The 23,897-nt window shown below is 40.0% G+C and overlaps 1 protein-coding gene and 1 pseudogene across 2 annotated transcripts in view; one reads left to right on the forward strand and one right to left on the reverse strand.

Moving 5' to 3' along the window:
* PTCD2 (pentatricopeptide repeat domain 2) overlaps positions 1-23,897 on the forward strand; it is a 37,622-nt gene that overhangs the window by 4,590 nt on the left and 9,135 nt on the right. The window contains 8 exon segments of the mRNA XM_017890585.1: positions 1,633-1,762; positions 6,290-6,315; positions 6,318-6,338; positions 6,341-6,405; positions 9,982-10,060; positions 10,466-10,557; positions 13,273-13,386; positions 17,203-17,277. Of these exon segments, the coding sequence (XP_017746074.1) occupies positions 1,633-1,762; positions 6,290-6,315; positions 6,318-6,338; positions 6,341-6,405; positions 9,982-10,060; positions 10,466-10,557; positions 13,273-13,386; positions 17,203-17,277 (602 nt within the window).
* LOC108541153 (glutathione S-transferase omega-1 pseudogene) lies at positions 19,024-21,448 on the reverse strand (annotated as a pseudogene). The gene has a single exon (XR_001888882.1). The product of XR_001888882.1 is annotated as a glutathione S-transferase omega-1 pseudogene (transcript).

Genomic DNA, 23,897 nt, shown 5'->3' on the forward strand with positions numbered 1-23,897 from the left:
GCAGTGGCATGATAACAGCTCGTTGCTACCTCTGCCTCCCAGGTTCAAGAAATTCTTGTGCCTCAGCCTCCCTAGTAGCTGGGATTACAGGTGTGCGCCGCCACACCTGGCTACTTATTATATTTTTAGTAGAGACGGGGTTTCACCATGGTGGCAAGGCTGGTTTCAAACTACTGACCTCAAGTAATCCGCCCACCTCGGCCTCCCAAAGTGCTGGGATTACAGGCATGAGCCACTGTGCCCGGCGTCTTAAGGTTTATTAAGGAGGATTAAGAGGTACAAGATGTAACATCATCTCTTTGATGACTTGAGACTTTTTAGACTGGAAGTTGCTTAGAAATATTTAATAGACTAAATCCTCGTAGATCTAACAGGTGACAGAAGGAATGAAAATGAGAACAATAATGTTTCTATTTACTGGCAGTTACCATATGGCAAATGCTTTACGTATATCATCTCAGATAACCCTGTGAGGAAGGTACCACGATCCTTACTTTATACATGAGGAATCAAGTCTCAGAGACAAGGGTCTCCATCAGAATGCAAGTGGCCGAGCTTGGATTTCAGCCCCAGTCCTTCCATCTCTAGAGCCTGTAACGGTTACGTGGTTCTGCAAATAAAAGTTGGAGGATCCACTGCATTATCTCAAACCTAGTAGGCTTTTCTTTTAAATCAAGAACAGTGCCTCTGCTTCTAGTTCTTGTGTTTTAGATGTATTTGTGCCTCTCCTTTCAGCAACATTCCTTCAAAGCTCTGGGCCTTGGAACAAATCCTATCGCTATTTCCTGGCAGCTTCTGATACTGACAACAGTTCTGCCTTCTGGAAAGCAGATGCCTGGTTGGTGCCTGCTTTGCTTTTCACCCCACATTTTGATGGGAATAAAGCCCCTTATTGATGCCAAGAAGAGGTGCCTCCTTTTGGTTTTTGTCCCCACAGTTGATCAGATACAAGGACAAGGGAGAATGATAGACTGTGATGACATTGAAAGAATTCTGTCACTGAAAAACTGTTTGCTGCTGTTTGGAGGACTTTTCCCCGCTGCCCACTACATAGTACTTTAGCATGCCTTCTAACAGCTGAGTAAAAAGAGACCGAGAGGAATGAAAAAGAGGTGAAGTTGAATCAAATGGAAGAAACATGAGTCATATGGGTCCACCATTGTGGACAAACCTACCTTCAACTCACATTTTCTTTTTAGTTTTCCTGTTTGTTTCTCTGCCAATTGATGGTTTGGGTGTCTGGCTACATTTTCTTTCTTTTTCTCATGAGTCACCTATAGATTCAGTTATTTGAGCCAAGCCTCTGGGATAGTAATTCTCAAACTTTAGTATACCAGCGGATCACCTAGGGAATCAAAAATGCGAATTCTTTAGCTCTTACCCCAGAGATTTTATTTTAGAGAGTCTCGAGTGGGCCTGGCCCTGTGCCCATGCCCCTGCCTCCTATGACAGATGCCATCTGCTGACACTGTTCTAGAAGAGATTAGCCAGTGATGGCAGCTGTGCATCCCTGAGCCCCTCTCAGTGCCCCTCTGCAGTGAGGCGGGTAGGGCTTCCCCGTCTTCCTAAGGTCAGACTCCTTATACTCCCAGTCAGCCTGAGTGATGGTCACCATACTGTGCTTTCTTCCAGAAACCTATTTTAGAAACTTGAAAGAGAAACTGACCCAGAACAAGCTCATCTTGAAGGAGGAGTTGATAACCTTACTTCATTTGTGTGAGTCCCGGGACCACGTGGAGCTGGCTAAAAATGTCATTTACAGGTGAGGCATTTCCTTGGAATGCTGCCACCCTCATCCCTTCTTACTCTGTTCCTTTCTGTGAGCAGTCTCATCCACTTCGAAGATGTTGCCACCTCTACACCAGTGACTTCCAAATCTCTTGTTCAGATGCCTACCTTGAACTGCAGACACTTACATTCACTTATTGAGCACACACTTACTGGGTTCCTACTACATACTGGGTGCTAAGGATAGAAAAGCAGTTATTTTATGTCTAAAGAAGTTACCAGCCTATTCACTAACTCCACTGACATATCCCCTAGGTCTTAAAATTCAACATATGCAAATTCTTTGCTCTTCCTCTGTTTTCCTTCTCACTGGCTAGTCACTCAGGACAGATATTTTGGAGCCTCTTTACTCTCATCTCATTTACCTCTCTTTCCTGATAGGGTAAGAAATCCTCTTGGTTCCGCTTCCTTGGTATCTCCCTCAGCTCCAGCCCTCCTCTCTCTCTCTCCCCATTGGCAGTGTCTTAGTTCAGGCTTTAATGTCTCTCACCTGAATCCTTTCAGTGGACTCCTAACTATTCTCCCTTCTCCAGTCCTACTATGCCTTTCTGATCCATTATTAAAGTTTCCCATGTCAGAAAGAACTCACATGTAAGCATAGCCTGCCACTGGGAAAGCCAGCAAAGGCTTCACTTACCAGGGAGCAGTATGACATCAAATCAACAGACTTCATTTCTGAAATTAAGTTCATTGCTCTTTTCCATTTTTTTTTTTTTAACTATTTTCTTTCTTTTTTTTCTTTTTTTTGAGATGAAGTCTTGGTCTGTTACCCAGGCTGGGGTATAGTGGTGTGATCTTTCAGCTCAATGCAACCTCCACCTCCAGGTTCAAGCAATTCTCTCTGCCTTAGTCTCCCAAGTAGCTGGGTTACAGGTGCCTGCCACCACGCTCGGCTAATTTTTGTATTTTTAGTAGAGAGGGTGTTTCACCCTGGCCAGGCTAGTCTCAGACTCCTGGACTCAAGTGATCTGCCTACCTGAGCCTCCCAAAGGCTGGGATTACAGGCATGAGCCACCATGCCCAGCCCTCCTTTCCATTTTTGAAAGATCTGTTTCTATATATGAACCTGCATTTATATGTACATTTATAGAGAGAAATACAAGATAATCATATAAAGAATACTGGAAGATTCTCTACCAAAAGTTAACTGGTTCTCTGGGAATTATGGATTATGTATTTTTTGTTTGTCTAAATGTATATTTTTCTGATTTCTCAAACTTGTTTACAGTGGACATTTTATAACATGAAAAAATGTCTTTTTTTAAGTTAAAAAAATTTAAAATTCATTGAAAATTGAAAACACCAAAAAGTAGAGAGAAGAAATATATCACAAATTATGCTGTTTCAGTTGTCTGTTGCTGTATAACAAACCACACCAGAACTTAATGGCTTAACACAGTGACTATTTATTATTTCTCATAATCCTGGGATCGGGAATTCAGGTGCATCTCCACTGAGCAGTTCTTGGTTGGTGTCAGATGAAGCCACTCACTCATTTGCAGTCAGGTGGTAGCTGGGCTGTGCTGCACAGTCCAAGAAGGCCTCTCTTGAGTTTGTGATGCCTCATTGCTCCTCCATGTGGCCTCCCCCGCTCTTTCTGGAGTGCCTCATCATTCATTTGTTGGTTTGAGCTGCACTGGCCCACAGCCCAGATGTGAGCTGCCAGGCATGATAGAGCTGCCCAGAATTGGCATGGCTTCTCTTGGTCAAGGCAAGTTGCCTGGCCAGACCAAAGTCAAGAGGAGGGGAAAAGGATTCTACCTCTGGATGGATGGAGCCATTTGCACATACAGAGAGGGAAGGAATTGATGGCAGTCATCTTTGGGGCCTGTTGCTTCCATCTAAGAAACCACTGTTAATATTTTTGCGTTTTTTTTTTTCCCACAGATGGAAAGATTTCGTTGTTTTGAAAGATTTTACATTGTTATAGTTATTGCTGTATAATTATTTTCTAAATTAATATAAACATTTTCTTGTTAATCATATCCTTAGGAATCATAGTTTAATGACAATACAGTATTTATTGTATGTTAGGTAGTGTCATTAACTATGCCCATATTGTTGGGCATTGAAGTTTTTTCTAATTTTTCACCAGTATAAATAATAGCATGATGAGAAACTCGCTCCTTAAAACTTACTCTTTGTTTCCTTTTGGGGATCGGGCGTATGAACTTTTTAAAGTTTATCAATATGTGACTGTCAGATTATTTTCCAAAAATGTTATGCTAATTTAAAGTCATACTGTATCTGCACACTTAATTCTGTATTTCAGTTTCACTAAGTTAAATCATTTCCCTCTGGCATGTTTTCCTCTCACACATTTTACTACACAAAGCTATTCAATGTTTGTAAGAGTAGTAAAATGAGATAAATATTCTGAGCACTCTTTCTACTCTTATTTTTATCATAAATATTCAAAGTATTGCTCAATTCCTTTACTGATGCTAATAAATCTCTACCTAGTTGCTGACCTTTCCTTCTCTAGTTGTAGACAGCTGGACAAGTGGAAAGATGGGTAGATCCAAGGTGCAACCAACACGTTCTCTTTCTCCCTGAGTCAGGCAGCCCATGACAGGGAAAGGAGACTCAGGAGCTGAAACATAAGCTTTTTATTGAGCCAAAAATGGGGAGCATCTTAATACCCTCGTTGTGATGACCAAATGCTGTTTGGTTTATTGAGGGATTTTAGATCCTCTTGAATATTTCTTGTCCAGAAGGCAATTCATTATCTCAGTGACTTTCTAGCACTTTTATTAATGTGAATGTCATTTAACATGTTAATGTCAAATCAGAAAACTTGTTTTTGCTTTCTTTTGCTTTTAATCTGGCACAAGTTTCTCATGAGAATATTTACTGAAATATGTTGATGTTTGAAGATGTTTTCCTTAGCATGCCTTACATTTTATAAGGGCTAACATATGTTGAAGACTTATGTGCCAGGCACATCATCTCATTTAATCGTCACAAAAAAAACTGAGTTGGGTTCTCTTCTTCCCTCCATTTTACAGATGAGGAGACGGAAGCACAGAATAGTTAATTAATTTGCTCATCATCACACAAGTAGAAGAGCTAGGATTTGAATGATCAGTTTGGATTCAGAGCCTAAAAACCCTTAACCACTATCCTATTTTGCCTTCCAACAACTCAATTTATAAGTATTGTAATGAAGCAATGAATATTGTTTGTAACTTTTTTTTTTTTTTTTTTAGGATGGAGCCTTGCTCTGTCGCCCAGGCTGGAGTGCAGGCTCACTGCAAGTTCTGCCTCCTGGGTTCAGGCCATTCTCCTGCCTTGGCCTCCTGAGTAGCTCAGACTACAGGCACTTGCCACCACACCTGGCTAATTTTTTTTTTTTTTTTTTTTTTTTGTATTTTCAGTAGAGACGGGGTTTCACCGTGTTAGCCAGGATGGTCTCGATCTCCTGACCTTGTGATCCGCCTGCTTCGGCCTCCCAAAGTGCTGGGATTACAGGCATGAGCCACCGCGCCCAGCCTATTTGTAACTTCTATAAGTGGATAATGAAATGTATCAAAGTACACCTCATCATTCTATTATGGTATCATTGTAGTATATGCATTTAGAATAGACTAGCGTAATGTACTCTTAACTCCTTGATGATTTTTACCAGAAGGTAAAAAGTATCCTGTTTTGTTGTCAGTGCTTCTCCCCAAGGTATTTTAGATTCACTCATTATATGAATCTAAATCTAAAAGAAATACGAATATGAAGATTCATAATGAATAAATCTTTCTAAAATCTGATTAATGTGTAATCATGAGTTGTTGATATTTGTCACATATTGTCCTCTTGGTGTCTAAAGTAAAAAGAGTTGGTTATTGAAAGTAAATTTACAGTAGTGATATGCAGTTCTGACTGACAGACTGGCTGCCTGTAGAAATCTCAAGCCACATAGGAGACATCATTGTCTTTGAGATTAGCCTTTTCCTAAAACGTAAACGTTCGAAACTACATTTAATTTGTTTAGCCAGGTGATCGTAACTCCTGTGTACCTTTCCCAAACTTAGAAATGCAGAGAGATTGCTGTAAATTGTAAATGTGACTGTTGGTTGTCTGCCATCCTATATGAGGGTGAAGCCAGCCTCCAGGAACACAGAGCATCACCCCCGCTTCTTTCCCTTGTTCTCGTCTGGGTGGGGCCCATTCTGATGCACTTACAGATGCTACTAGACTCCTGCTCTTTCCCAAGGTGTGCTTACAGTCAGTCTTGGGGTTGTTTCTAGAGAATGATTACAACATATGTTTTTCCTGTTTCTTTTATTTTATGTCAGTCTGCTGTAAACTCTGTTTGTTTAAATGGTTGGTATACTTCTGCACACCAGGATTCCCGATTGTCTGAAATCTCCACTTCTCCTCCTCCAGACTATGAGAGAACTTTATTCTCTGTTGTGTCCCAGCACCTGGCGTAGTACATGCCACAGTCTGTGTCTGTCCTTTTTCCTGTGTCCTACCTTTTGGCTCATTGAATCATTTTCATTACCAGGTACCATGCAGAGAACAAAAATATCACTTTGGGGAGTATAAGTTTGGACCACTTTTGTGAGGCTGTGTTACGAGTTGGATCTCGAGGAATCTGCAGTGGAGTTCTTGAAAGACCAGGTTATTGTTTCCTAATTGTTTTCTCTGCCAATGTATGTGTTTTTGGTGATATTGGAAAAGGCATCTCTTCCATGCACATTATTCCTGGGTTAAATGATTTTCAAAGAAAGGCTGCTGGGCCGAATGAGCACTTCTCTGCATTTTTAAGTTTCCTTGCAGTCAGTTTGTGTGAAAGAGGGGTGGAGTGATATAGAACAAGTGTGGAAGAGGTATAGGTACAGATGATCCTACCTTGGATGTGTATCAATGTAGGTTGTACACCTCCTCTTTTAGGGGCTTTCAATAGAGAAGAGCTTAAGACAGTCTCCATTTAAAGACGGACATTCCTATCCTTTACCTGTGTTCCTTCTCGATTTTGTATTTGTATTTTTCTGGTTGAAGACTACATTTGGGAGGTGCTTTTCTATTTTCAAAATACTTTCCCTCACATATTCTGACTTTCTGTTCCTAAAAACAAAAGTAAATAATTATTTTTATAGCTACTCATTGAATATTTACTATGTCCTCAGCATTGTGTTTAAGTACTTTAAATATTTCATTTTATTTGTTTCTCACAATAGCCTTGGTAAGGTAGATTTCCATTTTGTAGATAAAGAAACTGTGACCTAGAGACATTATAAATCCTTTCGTTCATAATAAGGTCATTTTGATTACCAGAGACCATGTAGAGGACAGAAATATCACTTTGGGGGAGTATAAGCTTAGACTGCTTTTCATGAGGCTGTGTTTCCCATAATCAGAAACATTTGCTAAATTTTGGGGCCATGGCTGACCACCAGGTACATTTTTGTATATTTAGTAACTTACATAACAAGCTGAGTTGTTTTTCTGCCTCTTACTCTTTTTTTATACAAAATTTTCTCTGTACATGGTAGGAATGTTAACTCTAGGCTTGTCGCTCTTTAATGACACCTGTGTATTAGAAAGATGACCATAATATATTAGTAAGCAGAGAAAAGGTTGTTTTAGAACAGTACAAATAGTTCGATCCTGTTTTTTTTTCCATAAAAAAAAGACATACTAACATTTTAACAAAATATAAATACATACATACTGGGAAGATATACATTAACTCACTTTATCTTTAGGGGTAGAATTATTAAAATTCTCACTTTTACTTTATACATTTTGTATTATTTGACTATTTTTAATAAACACATGTTAATGTTTCAGTTAAAGGAAAACAAAAGCTTCCCACTATAATAAATCATAGCCACGAGTATGGTGATAAAACAAAATAAAAAAGATGAAAGCGAAGTGTTTTTTTTAGCCTGCTTGTATATGAAAAATTCACGTATAAGTAACTTTTCTGGAGTAGGATGAACAAACTCAAGTAAGTGACATAGGACCTAATCCTGCTTCTACCCGAATTTCTCTTATCCCCTACTTAAAACCCTGTAGTGTTGCCAACATGGTAGCCACATGGAGTCGATGAACTGTGGCTAACTCAAATTTGCATTTTAATTACTTGTTATAAAAAGAATGCAATGTATGTTAATAATTTTTATATTGATTACATGTTGAAATTACATTATAGTAGGTTAAATAATTTAGTCTATTTCTGTTTACTTTTTTAAGTGAGGCTAATTGAAAATTTAGAGTCACATACATTGTGATTCTGAAATATCCTTGGTGACTGAAAATACTTTTCCATTGGCTGGGGCTGCTCTGGTGGCTTTCCTTCACACTTTGAAGAAAACCCAGACCCCTGACTCTGACCTAGGGGGCCCATGGTGCCATCTCCCCATTCTCCCTTGCTGACTTCACTCTGGACCTATGTGTTCTTCCTCAGCCATGGCGAGCTCACAGCCTCTAACTGGAACGTTCTGCATCCTCACCCGTGAGGCTTCCTCCTTGACCTCACTGAGGTCTCTTCTCACAGTGCCTTCCCTGACTACCTTCCATCTGTCTTCTCTACTTGCTCTTCATAGACCTTACTAATAGCTGAAATTAATATTTTTTTTCACTTGTCTTATTCACTGTCTTCTCCACCAGAATTTAAGCTCTGCTAGATTACAAACCCTAGTAGGGTTTGGAGTAGGGTGTATGTCCTGTTTATCATTTCTTTATTCTCAGCACCTAGAACAGGGTCTGTGTAGTAGGTGTTCAGAAAAGAGTGGACTTGAGCAAGGCATTTAATGACACATTTGAATACCATGTGTCCCATTATCAGGGCACACAAAATGTTGAGATGTTAGCAAGATGTTGGTCAAAGGATACAAAATTTCAGTTAGATGGAATAAGTTCAAGGGATTTCTCTGTACAACATAGTGACTATAGTTAATGACAATGTATTGTATTCTTCAAAATTGCCTAAAGAACAGGTTTTATGTACTCTCACCACACAAAATGAGTACGTGAAGTAATGCATATGTTAATTAGCTTGGCTTAACCATTCTGTAATATATACGTATTTCAAAACAACCTACTGTTTTTTGGGTTTTTGTTTGGATATGGGGTCTTGCTCTGTCACCTAAGCCAGAATGCAGTGGCACTATTATCATAGCTCATTGCAGTCTCATAACTCTTGGGTTCAAGTGATCCTCCCACCTCGGCCTCCCAAGTAGCTAGGACTCTAGCCTTGTGCCACCACACCCAGTTAATTTTTTTAATTTTTATTACTTTTTTAAGAGATGGGGTCTTGCTGTATTGCCCAGACTGGTCCCGAACTCTTGGCCTCAAGCGATCCCGCCTCTCGCTCCCAAAGTACTGGGATTACAGGCGTGAGTCACCAAATATATTTTCATTTGTCAATTAAATAAATACATACATACAAGTTGGAAAAAAATGTTGAGAACCACTGTTTTGGAGAATTATTTCAAAAGACGAGTAATCAATTCTGTATTGCCAAAAAAAGACCATAGTTGTGAGACCCTCCTGCCTTAGTCCTCAAGTATATTTATAGCTGCCATTTCATGTTAATAGCTGGCACCTAGTTTCTGGGACCACTCTGCCAGGGTTAATTAGCTAGTTTCTTTTCTCCTAAGCATGACAGATGACGTTTCCTTAAAGATGTCCTTCATGGTAGTTATGAAACCCAGAGATCTCTTGCTGTACCTCTCAGCATGACAGCCAAGAGAGTGGAAGGCATTTTAACTTTTTTCTTTTTTTTTTTTTTTTTTTTTTGAGACGGAGTCTCACTCTGTCACCCAGGCTGGAGTACAGTTGCACGATCTCAGCTTACTGCAACCTCCACCTCCTGGGTTCAAGCAATTCTCTGTCTCAGCCTCCTGAGTAGCTGGGATTGCAGGCGCCTGCCACTATGTCCGGCTAATTTTTGTATTTTTAGTAGAGACTGGGTTTCACTCTGTTGGCCAGGCTAGTCTTGAACTCCTGACCTCGTGATCCACCTGCCTAGGGCTCCCAAAGTGCTGGGATTATAGTCGTGAGCCACCATGCCCGGCCAACTTTTTTCAAAAATAAAACCTGAGTATATAAAATATATTAGAGAATTCAGATGGCCAAATGAACAAAGTATGCAGAAAAATGAGACCTGGATAGATAAGAGACAGTAAAAGTACCTCCTCAATAAATAGTTTTAACTTTTAACCAAACTATATTGTTCTTCTTCATTAGCATTTACGAGGTTTCTTCTCAGACTCCACATCATTCAATATTTTGATGGACATGTTATTTATCAAAGGCAAATATGAAAGTAAGTACTGCAATTTCTATTTGCTGAAAAATTCTGCTGTTTGCTGGCCTGGGAATTAGGGGGGAAAATGAGTCGTGCAAAAATGATTCTTATATCCCTGATAAGTGGCTGAATTCTGGAGACCTTGTGAAGTTTGAAAACATCGTATTGCATATCATCCCTTAAACTAAATATCCCAGATTTTACTTGTGCTAAAATTGTGAAGCAGCTTTTAAAACATTAGTTCTTCCTGTTTGACCTCATAGTTTATTTCAACATTTAGCTAATTGCTAAATTACTTTGAAAAATAGCTTTTATTTTGTTGAAATACACTTTTCTGTAGATGGTGCTGAACAGATGAGAGCTTTGGGGGCCAATAGTAGAGGAACTCTGATTAACACTGCGATCCACTCTCACTTTTGGCAGGTGCTTTGGAAGTATTGATAGAGATGAAAAACCAAAATGTAAAGTTCACCAAAGATACCTATGTTCTTGCTTTTGCAATTTGCTACAAACTGGTAAGACTCCTTCCCCTAAACTTTGAGAGCATTGTGGGCGGTCTTTGAGAGAGGATTTTTTTTCTCTCTATAAATAAAATTCAGTTCCTCTGAAGTCTGTTTTCCATCTGGTGCAAATGTTTTAATTTTAAATGTATTTATTTTTAGAAAACTCAAGTTAGCCATATCAGACAGTTTTATGGGAAAAGTAATTTTTTCATCTTTCACTCTTCTTTGGTGATTGTGTAGATAGTGAGAACAAGAGGCAATGTGTTGGGTTCGGGCTCTGCTTTAAAGTCATCTCACATGCTGGCCGCTGCTAGATCCATCTTCCCTGTTGTCCTTGTCTATGGAAATCTTAGCTTCCTTCACTGAGCTTTCAATGACTACTTTGTCTTCATATTTGAAGGTTTTTATAGTCACTGAAACTGGAAGTGATGTTTGTCACCTCCAGATATCCCTTAATTGTGCTCTATTTGTATCACCTCCCTGGTACTTCTGACACAGCCTAATGTTGTACTTAGTAGATGCACGTTCCATTCTCTCCACTTGAGTGTGAGCTCCTTGAGGCATCTTTGTATCCTACCACCTAACACAGTGCCTGGTATCCAGTAGTTCTTTAATAAACATATGTGACATGAAAGTGAATGCTGAGGACAGAGACCATGACTTATAAGTTCTTTTATCAATACAAAAAAATAGCTGGGCGTGGTGGCATGCACCTTGTAATCCCAGCTACTCAGGAGGCTGAGGCAGGAGAATCGCTTGAACCCAGAAGGCAGAGGTTGCAGTGAGCTGAGGTCGTGCCACTGCACTCCAACAGAGTGGGACTCTGTCTCAAAAAAAGAAAAAAAAGTTATTTTATTATTACTGTACCAGGATTATTTCTTGCCCACAAAAACTGTTTCTTCAATGTTTAGTGAATGATTATTGAAATAGTGAAATGATCAATGTTTAATGTATTACTGTTCTCATTCATATCATTTAAACTTTGGAAACCTGGCACACAAAACCTCTTTGTACTGAAAACAAAGGAACACTAAGCGAAGTAGAACATGGGCTGTTGAAAAACCCTCCTGAAGAGTGTAGCAATGCCAGTTTTCCAAAACAAGGGGATAGCTGGGTTATAGTGGAAAGAAAACCAACTGGAAATTGAGAAACTTGGAGTCTAGTCTCCCCTTTGGTATTATATAGCTTATATATATGGCTTATATAGCTGTGAACTGATCACCTATCTCATTTTACAAATGAGATAGATTTGGGAGTCAGCAAACTTTTCTTATAAAAGGCTAGATAGTAAATATTTTAGGCTTTGGGGGCCATGTATGTCTCTGCCTCATATGAATTCTGCCCCATATTGTTTGTTTTTGTTCGTACAGGCCTTTAAAAATGTTTAAGTCGTTCTTAGCTGTAGGCTACATTTAGCCCAAGGGTCATCGTTTGCTGACCTCTGGATTCAATAATTCTTTCATTCACACCATTCTACAATTCTAGGAGGCAAAAAACAAAACCACACAGCACTAGAGCATCACTTATTCAGCATTGTAATTCTAAGCCTTCTCGTCTTCCACTTAGGGATGCCTCCCTGAGTGTATGCTGCAATGACGAGAATTTCAGTTCTGCTTAGAGGCCATGCGCAGTGGCTCACGCCTGCAACCCCAGCACTTTGGGAGGCCAAGGCAGGCAGATCACCTGAGGTCAGGAGTTCGAGACCAGCCTGGCCAACATGGTGAAACCTTGTCTGTACTAAAAATACAAAAATTAGCCAGTGGTGGCACATACCTGTAATCCTAGCTACTTTGGAGGCTGAGGCAGGAGAGTCATTTGAACTGGAGAGGCAGAGGTTGTAGTGAGCCGAAATCACACCCTTGCACTCCAGCCTGGGCAACAGAATGAGACTCCGTCTCAAAAAATAAAATAAATAAATTAGGAAAGGCCAGAGGATTTTCTCCCCTGTGTTGTGTCCAAGAATAACTTGTTTCACCCAGTGGAGATGAGTTGAAAAAGTGATCTGGTCAGCCAGTAAAAATTCCACATCAATTCTGGGAACTGTCCTCTCTCATCCCATTTGAACTCTATTTTGACAGGAGTTGCAACTCCTGTCATGACAGATGACATAGTTGCACAGCGAGGCTGCTCTCATAAACCTAATCCCCCACAGCATGCACAAAGGAAGAGGATTTGGTTTTACCACTGCTGTTTTTGTGTCACTGACATTCTTGGATTTTTTTTTTTTTGAGGTTTCTGTTTTCATAGGATTCTTTTATACTTTATGTTCAAATTAGTGTTCAAGTGTTCAAGTTTTCAAATATTTGACATATGAATATTTTCAGATTGGAAATTCCCCAGAAAAAGTTTCCTGGTGTTATTGAGCCTTAATCAGCTATTTAATATAGTAGCAGGCAGAACCTTTGTACTCGTAAGCTATGGGGTCTGTGTCTAGAAACTAGCCTGCCCAGATACAAGGAGATGTGTTTATTTTCTGGTAAAAACTGCCCCGATTCAGAAAATTGAAAATGAGCTTTAAAACTAAAGTTAATTTAGATTTGACCTGCTAACAGATCAGTAGCCTGGTGTATTTGCAGATAGTGTTTATATGGGGCTTAATCTTTTAAGTGGCTTAAGGTAGGCTCTAGGAAATCCTTACAAAAGGAACTCTAAATATTGAGCACTATTAATCATTTTATTGAATTTAAAGGTTTATAACATTAATCGAACAATCCTGTCTCCTCACAGAATAGCCCTGAGTCTTTGAAAATTTGTACTACATTAAGAGAAGAAGCTCTACTCAAAGGAGAAATTGTCTCCAGGAGAGCATGCTGTTTTGCTGTGGCATTAGCTCTGAATCAGGTAAAGCTTTGTGGTGTACGTAAGTAAACTGGGAGTGGCCAGGACTTCATTACTTTTATTTGTCCTTGCTTTTACTTTTTTCCTTCTGACTGCATCATAAAGAAGTAGTCCCCATAAAGAGACCAATGCCTTTGTTGCCATGGCAACCTATATCTATACCTGTACCGGCAAAGAATGTTTTTATTTACAGTTGGGGACCTAACATGCATTTCTAAATAGAAGGGTAGAGAAATTTCTCAAGTAATTAAAATGAAAATTGCAAGTCATCGGATGACGTTGTAACGTTCTCGGAGAACAGTTTAATTTAATGCTCTCCAAAGTTGAATTAGGATCAGATGAATGAGGACTGCTGTGTCAGCCCATTGTAGAAGTGGGATCCATCACATACTTCATAGTTATACCCAACTGCTACTGTTATTTGGGTGACTTTAGTGATCATTTAGCCTCATTCCCCTGACTGGACAGGTGGAGGTAGCAGAGACCCAGAGATAAGAGGGGACCTCCCTGAGGTCATGCCTCAGTGATGGCCAGAGTTAGAGCTGGAACCCTGCAACACCATCCCTCTGGAAGAGCCTCTCCTGAGATTTCCTATTCCAGAGCTTAAAAAAATATGAAATGCTTTACATGTTTCCTATGTGGTAAAAGGAAATTTTATAGCAGAAAAATAGTAACCAAACCAGGTTGTTTTCCTGGCTGGTAAAATATAGCTGGAGAACTCTTATTATTAGAAATCGAAACATGAGGGTGATCCATTTCCATATACTGCTGGGAAGAGTCACTGAAAGACAAGACTTAAGAGATTATACACTTTCCAGACTTCTGCTGGGCCAAGATCATTTTTTTAACTTTCTAAGCTTCTCTCGCTGTCCAGGGGAATTATTTTGTCTTCTTAATCTGTCATGAGGTGAGTGAGTGAATTAAAGTCTCTTCGAAGGCATGTGTTTTTCTTTCTTTGTATAGCTCCTGTAGTTTTTCTTTATTTAAGTCTAAGTTATACTGTTTGGTGCACAGATACATCATCACTTTTACATCATCACTGTGAATCCCTCACTTTAGCATTATAAAGTGCCTATCTAGGAATGTTTACTGCTTTTGCCCTGAATTCAACCTTATCTAATATTAATAACTCCATCCCTCTTTTCACTTATTTCTCTCTTTGTTTTGATGAGGTTTGCATTTGCCCAATATACAGCTTTTCCTATCCTTTATTTTTGCAATCTTTCTGAATTGTTTTGTTTGAACTTTATCTCTTATATACTGCATAAATTTCTATGTTCCTTTATAATATGATGCTAATCTTTTAATATCCATTTGTATTAATATGACAGATTTGATCTTAGGTCTCATTTGATGCTTTTGTTTCTATAAGTTTTTCTACTATCTTATGCCATGTGGTTATTTTCTCTAGTTGGTATTTTTGCTCTAGTGGTAACTTTAAAACCATAGTTTTGATTTTCTTAATTCTTTAATTCTTTGGACAAGACCTGTTAATTCCCTAATGTAAGTAATGGTGAAAATAGTGTATTTCCTCTGTTTTTCATCTTATTTTCTTCCTCCCCCTCCAACACCCAATTTTAGCCCATATTTTACTTTGATAGTGTTCACTTTACTCTTAAATGTACTTGATTTGTCAGTTTTAAGTGATATTTTTTGGCCTGCTGATAATAAAGATAAGGAAATGGGAATACCTTCTTTACCTTTCATCTCTTTTCCTTCTGTTTCTAACTTTCGTTAGTGTTAGCGTTGCTTCATTGTCCAGGCATATAACATTTACGCTCTGTTCTGTAGCCATACTCCCCACTTTTGAGTCCTGTGTGTAGCTAAATAGGTTGTTTGGTGCTAATTGTTTTTCCAGTTTTCTCTTTGTTGGCTGAAGTGAGTATTTTAGTAAATTCTTTGGAGGAACAATATCCCTTGAGTTCTTGGTATTTTAAGTTATTTTATTTGCCGGTTGTTTTTGTACTTGAACTACAGTTTGGCCAGATTTACAATTTCAGGGTGACATTTGCTTTTCTTGAGGTACTTTTAGACATTGCTTTTCTGTCTTCTGGTATAGAATATTGCTGTGGAGAAATCTAAGGCCTGCCTGATTTTTTTCCACTTCTGATTGACGTGATCTTGTTCATTTTTCTCGTTTCTATCTTCTATATCCATGGAAATATTTTTCAATTAGGGTTTCTTCATTGGTGGCCCGTTATATTCTTTTCTTTTTTTTTTTTGTTAGAGTCTCACTCTGTCGCCCAGGCTGGAGTGCAGTGTTGCAGTTTTGGCTCACTGCAACCTCTGCTCTGCCTCCTGGGTTTAAGTGATTCTCCTGCCTCAGCTTCCTGAGTAGCTGGGATTACAGGCATGCGCCCGTCAAATTTTTGTGTTTTAGTAGGCGTGTTCCCAGCTAAATTTTTGTATTTTAGTAGAGACAGGGTTTCACCATGTTGGCCAGGCTGGTCTTGAACTCCTGACCTCAAGTGATCTGCCTGCCACAGCCTCCCAAAGTGCTGGGATTACAGGCGTGAGCCACTGTACCAGTTGTTTTCTTAATTTTGTTCTACTGTGTTCCTTTCCGCCTTTTGAAAATACCTTCTTTATGAGTGTCATGTGGTGGTTCTTTTTTGACTATTCATCGTTGAAAAGTGTAAGTTTCAGGCCTAGCACAATGGCTCCTGCCTATAATCCCAGCACTTTGGGAGAGGGGAGGATCACTTGAGGCCAGGAGTTTGAGACCAGCCAAGATAACATAGGGAGACCCTGTCTCTACAAAAAATAGGTAAATAATTAAAACAGGTGCAGTAGTACATAGTACATGCCTGTAGTCCTTGCTGCTCAGGAGACTGAGGCACGAAAATAGCTTGTGCCCAGGAGTTTGAAGCTCCATGATTCCACCACTACCCTCCAGCCTGGGCAACAGAGCAAAACTCTGTTTCAATAAACAAATAAATAAATAAATTCAAAAATAAAAGAAAAACTTAAGTTTCTTTTAGATCGGTCATTTGTAGATTCATGTCAGAGAGAGAGAGAACAACAGAGCGGGACACCAGAGCACTGTTCTAGACTAGCAGGATTTTTCTTCATATAAGCCAGAGTTTTGTCTGCAAGTATGTACAGGCTTCATTTTTTAAGTCAACAGAAATAGGCACTGAGGTGGGTTTTGGTATGCAGTCTCTTCTCTGCTGCTGCCGTCTTAGGAACCTACTGCTTCCTATGAATATGGCTTGTCTATGGAAACGCTTGACTAGCCTCTTCTCTGCCACCACAAGGATCCACGGAAGTTCTCTTTCCTAGTCCTACACACTGTTCTCATCATTGTAAATAGGAATTTAGGTTTTGTACTTCAGGTTGTGCCCTTACCTTTGAGAGTTGTACTGTTGTAGGTTCTTTGTGAGATACAGAGCACTGTCCACCTCTGATTGCTTTCTCCTGAACCCTGCCAGCCTCCATTTCCAATGTTTCTGGCAGTGTTTCCAGCTCTGCTGTGGTTTGAGGTTTCTGTATTCTAATTATGTATGTCAAAGACAGGCTTTGCACTTTGTTCCTCATTCCTATTTTTAGAAGCTGATTCCAATAGGAGAAGGGGAAATGCCAACTTTATGCCTGCGTCTTAAGAACTGGACTTAGGCAGGCTATTAAAACATCCAACAATATGCGACTGGATGGAGCATTTTATGGAGTGTTCAGTTTTGATTTCCGAAACGTTTTTTCTTTGTGGACTTCAAAACCCTGAGGTCACCTTAATAGGAATATATTGCCTTCTTTAAGTGAACTTTTACAATAACATTAGTTCCTATGATATGGAATATGATTTGTTTCTCTTCCTTCTAGAATGAGGTGGCAAAAGCTGTGTCCATTTTTTCTCAAATCATGAATCCAGAAAGCATAGCCTGCACTAATTTAAATGTAAGTGACTTCTTTGTGGTTTAAGGTAAGCCCTGAAATGTATTATAATAAATGTATTATAATAAAATTATGCTTAAATTTTTTGGCTGTATATAATGACTTGATCTGCCAAGGTTTTCATTCAAATCCACAGTCATTTATTGAGTTCCTCTATGTGAAAAATTACAGTATCACCCTTGTGAGAAGAATCAACACAGCTGTTGCTTCCAGGAGTTTGTAAACAGGTGGGAGAGAGGTAGATATGCTCATATATAAGACACGGCTAGATGCTGAAGACATGAGACGTGGCTAAGAAAGCTGTAGATGTAGGGACGAGGAGGAGATGGAGACAGATCCTCCAGGCTCTTTACCAAGCCTTGAGAGAAACCTATGTGCTAACTGCATATTATTGGTGGTACCTAACTCATGGCATTGTTGCAGTTAATGAACTTATATACTTATGGTACACAAAATAGTGCCTGACATGTGGTAAACATTCAGTAAATGTTATCTATTGTCATTCTTACTGTGTTGCCAGTATGCCATGGTCCTCTTCCCCATTAACTTACCTGGGCCACCCGGGACACTTATTTGGGACCTTGTGGTCTGGGTCAGCAAGTGGCTGCACACGTATCACCAAGACATGCAAAACCTTAATTCCTAAAACTAAAAGCAAAGGAAAAAAAATTATCTCAGATTCGCCAGATTCATGCTAATAATAAAGTTTGAGGCATATTACCACTCCCAGAGTTTGAGCAGTGAGTCATGAAACCTTCCTGGACCAATTATAAAAGACTATCTTGTCATTAAGGACACCATAGTCCCCATTCAGCCTGCCCATATTGAGACTCCTTGTATACTGCGTCTGCTTGTGTGTAGGGAGTTGCCAAAGAAAAAAACTTTCAGGAGCTTATAGTCTTCTGAAACAGTCAAAGGATTGAGATGAAGAAAACATTTTCAGAAAAATGGAAATGTGTAAGCATTAGCATGACACAACTAGGATAACAGGTCACAATCAATGGAGTATTCCAAGATGAGTAGATGAAGGGGGTCGGGGTGGCCGGCAGGAGCAACGTGAGGGGCCCTTAGGGCAGGCACCTGCTGAGTAGTGGTCTGGAGGAAGACAGGACTGTGGGATTGGAGGGAATGAGGTGGAGGGTGTTATTTGTTGGGAGATTGGTTTTGGTGGAGCTTCTATTTAAAAGAATATGAACTGTGGCTGGGCGCGGTGGCTCACACCTGTAATCCCAGCACTTTAGAAGGCCAAGGCAGGTGGGTCACGAGATCAGGAGATCGAGATCATCCTGGCCAACATGGTGAAACCCTATCTCTACTAAAATACAAAAAATTAGCCGGGCGTGGTGGCGCTTGCTTGTAGTCCCAGCTACTCAGAAGGCTGAGGCAGGGGAATTGCTTGAACCTGGGAGGTAGAGGTTGCAGTGAGTCAAAAACGTGCCTTTGCACTCCAGCCTGGCAACAGAGCAAGACTCTGTCTAAAAAAAAAAAAAAAAAAAAAAAAAAAAAAAAAAAATGAACTATGAATTGTAACCACCTCTTATACTAGCTCTGAGTCCTTAGGTTAATTTGCCCCTGGAAACCCCCCAGTTTCCTTTGATCTGAAACAGTAATAGTAGCTATCTTTTTGTTGTAGGGATTAAAATAAATAGTGCATATAAAATAGTTAACATAGTGCCTGGCAGGTAGTCAGTGTTCAATGAGTATTTGCTAATACTAATAGTATTTGTTTGTTTGTTTGTTTGTTTTAGTGAAGGAAAACATCAAACATAGCTTTATTGCTGACTTCTGCCCCCTTCAGAGCCCATAGTCACAGGCCTCAGGGCTGTTCTGTACGTAAAGCTCTAGGAAACCTTGCCAGTCCTTCTCACTGATGAGCAGGGCTGAGACTGTGGGATCTTTCTTCATGGCTGCCATCCACAGTTTAAGTTTTGGAGTGTGGTCTACACATTCATATAACTTCATTGCTTCCAGCCGTTCAAACCAGGGCCAGATGAGATAATCAATCATAGAGATAGAATTGCCACCAAAGAACGTCGTCTTCTTATTAGTCAGAACCTCCTCTAGCTTGGTAAATTCTTTACGAAATTCTTCTTGTAGGCCAGCATGGTCTTCTTTATTTTGGCTTCTAATAAAGCTTCCTAGCAAGGATGGCACCTTAGAAAACAACTCTAAGATCATCTTCTGGCAAGCTTTCTCATAGGGGTCATCCGGCAACACCTTCTTCCCTGGGTATGCTTCATCCAGGTACTCACAGGTGATGGGAGACTCATAGATCAGCTGACCCTTACTGTTTTCCAGAACTGGCACCAGACCAAAGGGATTTTTCTTAAAGAACCACTCAGGCTTATTTTTCAGGTTGATATTGATGACTTCATGCCTGATTCCCTTGGCCTTCAGGACCAGAAGCATCCTCTCAGCAAACAGGCAGAACCTCATGCTGTAGACGCGGATCGAGCCCTCCGGGACCGGCCCCGGGGGCGCGCTTCCTTTCCCCAGGCTCCTGGCAGACTCCCCGGACATCGTGGCGCAGCGCAGGCCGAGCTCCTCTGGGGTGCGGGCGATTCAGGACAATAGTATTTGTTTGACATGAGTTAAATTAAAAGGATTCATTTGTACCAAATCCTAGAACCTAGTAAACAGGAATTATGCATAACTCCAAACTTCTGAAAGAGTCATACTTAAAGATAATAATGCTTTTCAGTTCTGCCCATGGTAGTTATCTTCAAATGTCATCCCACACCAGTGCCCAGGTGATTTTTCAGAGAATGACTAGATGAGCATTTATGGTAAATTTTGGAGAACAAGGTCAGGCAAGAAGTATGCCATAAGAATACCTCATATTGGACCTCAACTTTACTTTGCAAAATGCTTTTACATGAGAGAAAGGTGAGCCCAACGAACCAGAAAAATGGAGACAGTGATAACAGAGAACTTGAAAAAATGAAATGAAATTTAAATGGAAGAAACAAAATACTAGAAAAATATCGACAAAGAGACTTTTTAGTTTCAAAGGGCGTAAACCTGGAGGGCATGAACTCAACTACATATACCTGGTAATGGATTTGATATGAACTGATGAATGCCATAAGAAAGCAGGGAAGTATGAGGGCTCAGGAATGAGTTTATAAGGCATTAATGGTGAGGCAGAGGAAGCACCAGAAAAGAGAGGGAAAGACTCGCAGCTTTGTAGAAATTCAAGAGGCTAAGAGCCCTCCCTGTTTTAGCCTGCTGCAGGTAGCTGCTCTTCATCTTGGGGGCTGAAACAGAAACTACAGGTCAGAGCAGGTGGGTCAGCCTGAAAAGCTCATGGCTAAAGAAAGGCTAAAGCAGGTCTGGGAGGCCAAGGTTGGCAAAGGTCCAGAGTCCAGAAAGTCGGGTCATTTGAGCAAGTGATACCAGTAAGCTAAACAGACTGGGAAGCCTGGTCTTCCAGCAGGCACACTATGTCTTTGACTTCTCTGCTTCCTGCTGGATATGGACAGCTCTGGTATTCCAGTATATAAGTGCTTCTGAGAGTGTGTCCTTTAGATGTCCCATCTATCATGATGGGACAGAATAGAACTGCTGGGATTAGCAAGATACTCTTTCACTAAAACTAAAGCTATCCAAGTCTCTTATAATATCAGGTAGGAAAGAAAGGAGAACAGGGGGAAAAGTGTTTTACTTGGATCATTGGTCACTTTTCCTAGAGTTCAAGCAAGGTTGAGGGTTTCGGTACGCATTGGTGATAAGAAATCAAACTGTGAGGTAAGCAGGGTTTTAATTTAATTTATCTAAGGTATCATGCTTGGTACTTTAGATTTGTTATACAACTTTATCAAAACAATTTTTCTCCACATTGTAGATGTGAAAAATGAAGATTCAAGGGTAAGTAAATTACCTTAGTTCTCCCAACTAATTAAATAGCAGAGTCAGAGTTTTAACACCAACAACTCTGACTGCGAAGCGTAGGGTTTCCCTACCACTCCAGACCTACAGAGATGAAAAAGGTGTGTCTCTTATCCAGGACTAGGATTAGTGTCTCCTCTTGAGTAATAAAAAGAACACAAGACTGGATGTCAAAAAACACAATCCCACTAGTGCATGTAATCCACCTCTGGATTTAGATTTCTCATCTCCTTCCATCCTGGCCTATCTCTCACAGTTATAAGAATCTAGTAATGGGCTGGGTGCAGTGGCTCATGCCTGTAACCTCAGCACTTTGGAAGGATGAGGTGGGTGGATTATTTGAAGTCAGGAGTTCAAGACCAGCCTGGCCAACATGGTGAAACCCCATCTCTACTAAAAATACAAAAATTAGCTGAATGTGGCGTGTGCCTGTAATCCTGGCCTACTTGGGAGGCTAAGGCAGGAGGATTGCTTGAACCTGGGAGACAGAGGCTGCTGTGAGTGGAGATCACGCCATTGCACTCCAGCCTGGGCAACAGAGCGAGACCCTGTCTCCAACAACAACCAAAAGAATCTAGTAATGATTTGATTTCTTTTTTTTTTTTTTTCCGCCAAATGAGAAGGTGCTTTGGTGGAGTTAAACATGAGCTTGCTGAGCATGAGATTGTCCATTCCCAGTAGGAGGAGCAACGTAGGGCATGGTGAAAAAAGCGTGTGCTTGCCACCAGGCAGCAGGAACAGCTCCTTTCCTCTGAGGGCTGGAAAAGAAAGTCAGCCTATGGATGCAGTGGGCTGGGCGTGTTTCAGGCAAGGACTCCGTAAGGAACCTTGAAGTGATACTGAGTATGAATCATCCTTTCTGAACTGCGTCACAGAATTACCCACTGTCGGGAAACTTAAAGATAGTTTCAGTGTTTAAAAATTCTCAGGAAATTCTTTCAAATGTTCAACCCAAATTTCTCATGTTGCAATATGAGAAAGGCTTCTATGTCATCTTCCTCGGGAATGATGAAAAAGATATGGTTGCCATTCTCAAGTTTAGTAATCTTTTAGATTCTAGGTGTCTGTTAGTAGAGCACAGTTTAAAAAATGACTGCATGGACCTTACCTACTCCAAGGCTGACTCATCTACTTGAAATCCTTAAAGGCAGCTTGTTAATTATTGAGCGATGGAAACTGACAGATAGGCTGAGTAGAGTCTGTTTAGTCAGTATTCACAGAAATAAATGCAACTTTTTTTCTGATGTGCTTTAAAAATTAATGCCTTATGCTAAAATCTTTTGCTGCTGTCAATTGAAATTTGAACTTAACAAATTTTCTCCCTAACTTAATTGTTTTATTAAATTGTTCCTGTTACTAGTGTGACCCAAAGGGCCCAGTTTCCTATTTTCCCAGCTAATTCTTAATACATACTGCGTTGTTTTAACAGATCTCATCAAAACACATGTATATTGACTCTGCCTTTTCAGTCTGAATTTAAACCTCTCAATCTCAAACATAGACCCTCTTTAGTCATGCTGCTTCACGTCAAGGAATTAATTTCCACTTCCGAATATGTCTGAAAGTAGCAGAGACCCATGCAGGGTAACTTTCCACTGATTGTTTTTGAATTCTAATCATTTGTCTATAAACCTGGTGTGTCTCCAATTGGAGATCCACTTTGGAATTGAATTTACTTTGCAAGGGAATTGACAAGTGGTTTTGCTTTTATCATTTATTTGTTAATACGGGTGAATGTCTTAATGCCCCTTTCTCCTACCCACTTAGGTCACCCTAAAGTTCTAGCTTATGCTGGAAGTCTAGGGTGCACAGGGAGGAAAGGAGACAGGACTCATTTCTCACAAATTCCTTCGTGGCAGCATCTTACTCATGTGTGTGAGTTAAGAATTGCATTTGTTTGGGAGCAATGTAGTCTCCAAAAATAAAAATAAAAGCCTATACAAATTAGAGCCTTTATTTTTCTTCCATGTGGAAAACGAGTGTGGTCTGTCCACGCCTGGTGTGGCATTCCATGATGTCATCAGGAACCCAGCCTCTTGCTATGTTTCTGCTCTACCATCTTTAACACGTGGCTTCCATTCATTGCATCCCCGGTCCAGCAAGAAGTAGGAAAAAATGGGAGTGAACAAAGAAGTTCATCCCTTTTAAAGATGCTTTTTCAAATGTCTCATCCGACAACTGGTACTGGTGGTGTTATTGGCCAGAACTTAATCCCATGACCACACCTAATTGCAGAGAATTCTGAGAAATAGTCTTTGAGTTTCATACATACATGAAAGCATCTATTAAGGTTAGGGTGTTCTGTTATCAAAAAAGGAGGAGAGAATGGATATTGGTTAGAAAACTGGCAGCCTCTACCACACTATGATATTCTGCTTCGAATATAGCAAGCCTAAAACAAAAATAAAAGAAACAAGAAATGTAAATTTCTGCATCCTCAGGGCTTCTGTTCCCTTTTTTGTTCAAAGGTATTTAGTAACGTATTTCCTGATGCTTCAGAAATCAAAGAGGCAGGAAGCACATGTTCTTTAAATAGTTTTTCTTACCAAAATCTCCCCTGTTCCTTCCTAACTGAGTTTCCCAGTCTTTTGTTTGAAATCTGTAAGATTAAGGCAATGTGCTGTACCCTACTTTTGTTTTCTTTAGCTGAACCCTGAGACTGGTTTGAGATAAGCCCCTAGCTTTAAACTTTCTCTTTGCCTTTTATCAGTGACTGCCTCATGTGCATTTTCCTT

The sequence above is a fragment of the Rhinopithecus bieti genome, unplaced genomic scaffold (genome assembly GCF_001698545.2).
Source record: "Rhinopithecus bieti isolate Rb0 unplaced genomic scaffold, ASM169854v2 scaffold_18354, whole genome shotgun sequence".
Lineage (NCBI taxonomy): Eukaryota > Metazoa > Chordata > Mammalia > Primates > Cercopithecidae > Rhinopithecus > Rhinopithecus bieti.